The 6520-nt window shown below is 36.6% G+C and overlaps 1 protein-coding gene across 1 annotated transcript; it reads left to right on the top strand.

The window, feature by feature from the left end:
- The first annotated feature begins 402 nt into the window (after positions 1 to 402).
- Positions 403 to 6268, top strand: ube2l3b (ubiquitin-conjugating enzyme E2L 3b). Its single transcript, XM_063017669.1, has 4 exons — positions 403 to 444; positions 3303 to 3398; positions 4497 to 4683; positions 5309 to 6268. Exons 1-4 carry the CDS (start codon positions 418 to 420, stop codon positions 5461 to 5463), a joined length of 465 nt encoding a protein of 154 aa, XP_062873739.1. The 5' UTR covers positions 403 to 417; the 3' UTR covers positions 5464 to 6268.
- Positions 6269 to 6520: the final 252 nt, after the last annotated feature.

Here is a 6520-nt window from a genome sequence, read left to right as displayed (position 1 = left end):
CAGTCTCTAAGCTTATGTCAATGTAAAACTGATAGTCACCTGACTATCCACAGTAACAGGTGCTCCAGCTTTTAATTTTACAATTTCTTACATTACATCTGATTATCTACAAAAGCATTTAGGACAGAAGTGTGTGGTCCAGTCATTCAGTCACATGTAAAGAAAAGTTGCAAAGTCATGGAAATCCAACTGCCATGACAAACATGTGCCTTTTATTTGGAAGTACTGTACTTCTCACATGACTGATAAAACTATGTCATAGCTGGGTAGTTTCTGATAAGTAACACTCTTCTTTATATTGTATTTTATGTGTTTTATTATTAATTCATTTCCATTTTATTTTACGTCACCTAAGTGAGGAGTTTGGTTGTTGGCTGGTTGGCGTGGTGCATTCTGGGAACAGTCAAGAGATTGAAGATGGCGGCGAGCAGGAGGCTCCACAAGGTAGAATGTCTTTATTTGGCTCCTTTGTACCATGTAATTTGTTTAATTTATTGTGGAACGAACTGCGAATGTCTTGTTAAGAAAATACGACTTAAAGTTGGTGAATTGTGAGTCAATTTGGAGTCGTCTGGGTTTTAGTTTCGTTGAAAGTTAGGGTATCGCCCAGACGGTAGCTAGGTCTGAAGGAGCATACTAACGTACTCAATAGTATGTGAAAATAGTACGCGAACAGAGGGCGTGCATACTGTTTAGTAGGGTAGTATGCATTACTGTTCGGCCGTAGCCGGTGAAAGACCGGAAAGAATTAAGTCATGTTTTTATAGCTAAAACCGACAACATGGTTATATATTTTTGTAAGTAAATAAGTGTTTTTTATTTAGTTTAATCTCAACATTTAATAAAGCATAGTCTACTAATAGAAACATATAATTCATATATATAATTTCATTTCGTTCTATTAGAAATCGTTCACATCTAACACTTATAGTTTAGTATGTTGTTCATGAGTTAGTTGGTTATACATCTACTCATTAACTAGTACTTATACATTAGTAATTAGTACTATTACATGTAAACCTTTGGTACCTAAACGTCAGCGCGATCCAATCCCAAAATTAATGTGTTTTACTTTCTCAAATGAGTTAAGATTAGAAGAAAGCTTAAAGGCTCTCCAGGTTAGTAGTAGAATATAGCTCCTCTTAACAAAATACCAACCAAGGTTGTGAAAAACAAAAATGAAAGTATAACAGCTCAGAAGGTTTCAGTTCATCAGCAGAGCCCAGATCAGCTTTGATCCGTCAGTCACATCCAACCAGGAAACCAGTCAGAGCTGTTTATTCTGTCTGTATAAACTATATGATCCAAATTGTTCTTCATCAGCCTGACTATAGGATTTTTCTTCTATATAAAACTATAATACTCTACATTTGTGTAAAACTGACTGACTGGTAGCTGTGTGTGGTTAACACATTAGCACACATGCAGTCTTGTACAGAAGACACTTCCTTATCAGATAAGAAAGGATGTGACTCTTCAGCCATGTTTTTGTTGAGAAAATCACAAGATTGAAATGTAATTTTATGAGAAGTCTGTAAAATGCTAAAAAAAAAAAAAGAGAGACTTCCTCTATATTTACTTGGACTGAGCAATTGACTATACCAATGCACTTCCAGAAGAGCTGGGGAAGCTACAATAAAATGCAAATAAACACAGAAAGCATGGATATGTAACTAGTCTTTTACCATTACCATACCATTTTTTTTTTCTTTCTAATTTGAGGACTAACACATTCCAAAAAGTTTGCATAGGGATAATTTAAGACAAATGTTTAAGTAATGATCAACAACTCTCTGTTAACTAATTCTGTAAACTGTCTATAAATGTGTATGTTAATTTTGACCCATTAACATACACATAAGCACCCACAATGGCAAAGTTTATATAAAAAAAAAAAATTTTAATTAAAAACTGAAATCACAAATGTATTAAGACTAGAGATGGGACGATCGATCGGCTACGAATCGGTATCGGACGATTTTTAATCAAAATATGCTATCTGCGATATTTCCTAAAAGTATCCGATCGTGTGATATATAAAGATCACGTTAAGTTAACAGCTCAGTGGATCGATCCAGACTTTGAGCTACGAAGCACCAACCATCACATCACCATTCATCAACCATCGTACAGAAACCATCGTGAAAGCTCTTACGATGTAATTTTGCTGATTGTAATATTTACTTTAAAAAGATAATTCAACCCGGTCACATCTGAGTCGATTCTATCAGCACGTTATATAAACTCCTGGTTCACTTTGGTAAATCGTAAGCGGTTCTTACTTGTGATGTAGATGAGAACAGAAAACGTTACAGAGCCAATCAGAGGCAAAAGTTTATTCATTACCAAATTCGTTAGTTCAGGATCATCTGCTGAACTTTTAGAAAACTTTTCGCTCCTTAGACGGAACGAGTCTGACTCGGTTACAGATCTGTGGTAATAGCAGTTTAATTAAGCTTTTTAATGTAAGAGAGTCACACAAAATGTTCTGTAGTAGCTGGTGTTTATTTAAAACCACGACATTTAATTAATAACAGTAAACACGGAGAGATAACCGAGAAGAGAAACTTACGCTTCACATAAAAACGAATCAACTCATCAATCAATGAATCACTTATAGCGATACTGTGAACAAAGCGTCTCTTCTAAAGGCACAAACACACACACACACACACACACACGCGCGCTGCTCCGGTTTATCTTTACTGTGAGGCTCTTTTTAAGTTTATTTACTGCTAACCCCCCCCCCCCCCCCCCCCTCCTCCCGGACGGAATCGGCTATCGGCCGATGTCCCTGAAAGGAGATCGGAATCGGTGCCAAAAACCCCGATCGGTCCATCTCTAATTAAGACCCTTCATGTAATACTTAGAAGAGCCCTGCTTTGCAACAAGTACAGCTGTTAGTCTTCTTGGACACATCTCTACAAGCTTTGCAGACCTGGGTGTGTGCATTTTATCGTATGGCAGATTCACTCGAGCTCTCAAGACCCCTTTATCTTGTTAAATGGCCAAGTGTATGTAAGCTGTCATCTTCAGGTCTGTCCACAGATTTTTAATAATGTTTAAGTTCGGGATTGGGCTGTGTCACATACAAGAACCTTAGTTGCTTAAATTTATCACTCAAAAGAAAAAAAACAATGAAACTGTAGAGATTTAGTTTTTATTCTCCATGCTTAAACAATATCCAGCCTATAGCACATTGTATGAGGGCTGTAGGTCAGACTAATTCATAAAGTGGTGGCCATAGCAAATTAAGCAGCCTCAGAAATGACTAAACATGTATGCTTTATTTACTTTTACAGGAGCTTGAAGAAATCCGCAGATCTGGAATGAAAAACTTCCGGAACATTCAAGTTGATGAATCGAATATACTGACATGGCAGGGCCTCATTGTTCCAGTAAGTGAGTTTTCTATTTAAAGAAGTTACATTTGTGTCTTTACTACAAAGATTAAAAAGCTGAACTATCTTTCTTAGCTTTTTAATTGTTACATCATGCATTTCTTCATTTATGCAACTACATTATTTTTAGGGGGTGATTCAGAGTGTTTTTCCTGTATGTTAGACACTGATTTTGTTGGTTAAATTTTTCTCTGGCTTTTTCTTGCAGACAGTTTGAGAAAAAAAAAAAAGTTGTTTTTACAGCTGTCACTAAACGCATTTTTGAAAAATAAAAAATAGCCAAATGTTACTACACTTTCAGCTTTTCTCTTGTACACTCAATTGCCATATTGCAAGGAACACCCACCATATATAGGTGCACGTTGTTTGTTTGCAACTACTGTTGTATACCTACTGTTGCTATCCGCTTTTGGCAGCCACACTTAACAATCTGTCCCATTAATAGAAAGAGGCCACCTGGTGGTCAGCTGTTCTAACCACTGACCTGATTCCAACATTATAATGATATGAGACATAGGAGGTGAGGTGGGTGTGGTGTAAATGTATTAGATACAGCAGTGTTGCTGTGTTTAGTAGTATCAGATCATCCAGACAAAACAGTCAAGACTGTTTTACTCAGTATTTCAAAATGAAGTGAACTATGACTTAATCCAGCGTGTCAGTCTCTGATACTAAAATAAGAGACTTGACAGACTCGACAGAATAAAGACAATGTTCTCACTCCTAAGTGCATCAGTGGGTAAAAATAACTTTACTGTTCCCTGAAGTTTACTGAAACAATTTACTTTTAATACTGGAATAATCAATAATAATAATTAATAATATAAACACATTTATCATGATTGGTATTTTGACAACAATTTAAAGTTAAACTTTGACATACTGAATAAAAATTCAGAGACTCAGAAGGACATATTTCTATCATAAATATACACATTGGTGGAGCACCTAAATGATAGGGCTTCCTATTAAAATAACCAATTAGTGTTTGTTTAAGGAAGCTAGATCAAATACACTGGCAACTTGATATTTTGATGGCAACTTGGTGATTTTTAAAATGTGCATTTACACTCACTGCGTTTATACTCTCTCTAGGATAACCCTCCATATGACAAAGGGGCATTTAGGATCGAGATTATCTTTCCAGCAGAATATCCATTCAAACCCCCAAAGATCACATTCAAGACGAAGATCTATCACCCCAACATTGATGAAAAGGGGCAGGTCTGTCTGCCTGTTATTAGTGCAGAGAACTGGAAACCAGCCACCAAAACTGACCAAGGTAAGTGATGCTGCTAAACGTCAGACCCATATTATGATGTAAATCGGAGCTTAATGTTGTGTTTGTAGGCCAGTCTGTGTTGTAATTGTTATATACAATGGGCCTTGCTCAAGAGTCCAGGAGTATGGTTTAATCTCTGGACATTTCAGGATTAAAACTTACAAAACATAAGGGATGTGACTCTAAAGGCCTTTAATTTTGTCGTGATTTGGGTGAAGTTGTGGCTCGGTTGGCTACATGATTAACGTGTAGTTTTTCCTCCACAAACAGATTTTTAAAATAACTATTTAGCAATGCAGTCCACCACTTTTGATTTTAATAAAAGGCTCTTAAGGGCAGGTCTGCAACCTGAGTATCAGAAGGAGTTTACACAACATTTTGTCTTACCCTTTTTAAAAAGGAGAAGTACAATATTATGCCATTACAATGTGGTACAGTGTGAAAATTGTGGTAAAACGTTTTAAAATGTTTGCATAAGCACAGAAAGACACAACATCATTTTTAAATAAGTATTTTTATTAAAAGAACTGATAGAACATATAGCTAAAATAGGCGCTGTGCATTGCCATTAGGTGCCTTGTTGCAAAGTGTCTGGCTAAAGTTGTCCTTGGTTGTTTGTTTCCAGTTATTCAGTCGCTTATTGCCTTGGTGAACGACCCACAGCCGGAGCACCCCCTGAGAGCCGACTTAGCAGAAGAATACTCAAAGGACCGTAAAAAATTCTTTAAGAATGCAGAAGAGTTTACAAAGAAACATGGTGAAAAGCGGCCAGTGGACTAATAACACCTGACAAGTGTGTAGCCCATCTCCTCCCAAACGTAAATCCTCCTTTTCTCCTTTTCCACTCCTTTCCTTCCTCTCCTAACTTGGTTCCTCTCTCTTGCCTTTCCTGATTCCTTACACATGTCAGTCTAGCAGAGCTGGAGAAATGCATCATGGTTGCAGCCTCCATCTGAAAGTGGGACTCTGTGTGGATCTCTCACCAGATTCTTTGCCTGGTGTTAGCTCAAGGCCCTTACTGAGGTTCTGTTCAGTTCTTTTTAGTTTAAAAGTGGAAACGTGAAAGTAATCTCAGAAAGAAAGTGAAGAAATTCTGTAAGTAGTATCCTGGTATTGAGTCCTGTGATTGAAATTCTTATTGCATCAGTATGCACTTGTTTGATCTAAATTAAGATGTAACATTTGTTCAAACAGATAAAATTGTGTAATTTATCGTGTATATTTTAGTTCTAATGCCCCGTCCTCATATTTGCGCTCTATAATTTTCAATAATGTCTGATGTTTAGAAAATGTATAAGTTGATGGAGGTTACACAGCTTGTTCCTGGAAGAGTGTGATGATATTTTTTCTGATCTTTTTACTTTCACTGCGCTTACTGAGTTGCACTGTGTCCTAAGAGACGACGGCCCTCTATCTGCTCCTGACACACCTTGGATCACTGAGTAGTCGACACCTAGATGCCGATGTTGTTATATACTCTGTTTCACAATGAAAAAGAAAGGATAAACCTGATCTTTGATCTTTGTGTGAATGAAAAATGTTATTGTGACTTCTGATTTTAAAAACACCATTTATTTTAACATTACACCATACGTGATTGTGTTTTGGTAATTTTTTGGATTTAGAATAATAACAGGGAATATTGCCTCTAGTCTTTCAGGTTTACATTTCTGATCCACTTACAGATCACAGAGTGCAAAGGGATCCAATGTAGTTTTAAACTGAACAAACTCAATTGTGTACATTTACACACTTTATCCAGAACCACCTAGTTCTTATTTTAACGTTTCTACCTTTTTTAGACATGTTCTTGGTTTGATTTGGATACGATTTGAAA

The sequence above is a fragment of the Trichomycterus rosablanca genome, chromosome 21, assembly GCF_030014385.1.
Source record: "Trichomycterus rosablanca isolate fTriRos1 chromosome 21, fTriRos1.hap1, whole genome shotgun sequence".
Taxonomy (NCBI): Eukaryota; Metazoa; Chordata; class Actinopteri; order Siluriformes; family Trichomycteridae; genus Trichomycterus; species Trichomycterus rosablanca.
The sequence above is the reverse complement of the archived record's forward strand: the minus strand, read 5'-3'. Positions and strand labels throughout refer to the sequence as shown.

Excerpts from the sequence above, each read along its gene's own strand:
- ube2l3b (XM_063017669.1), top strand. The coding sequence starts at position 418 with ATGGCGGCGAGCAGGAGGCTCCACAAG. Across the intron at positions 445-3,302 it reads CGAGCAGGAGGCTCCACAAG|GAGCTTGAAGAAATCCGCAG; the intron begins GTAGAATGTCTT and ends TTACTTTTACAG. Across the intron at positions 4,684-5,308 it reads AGCCACCAAAACTGACCAAG|TTATTCAGTCGCTTATTGCC; the intron begins GTAAGTGATGCT and ends GTTTGTTTCCAG.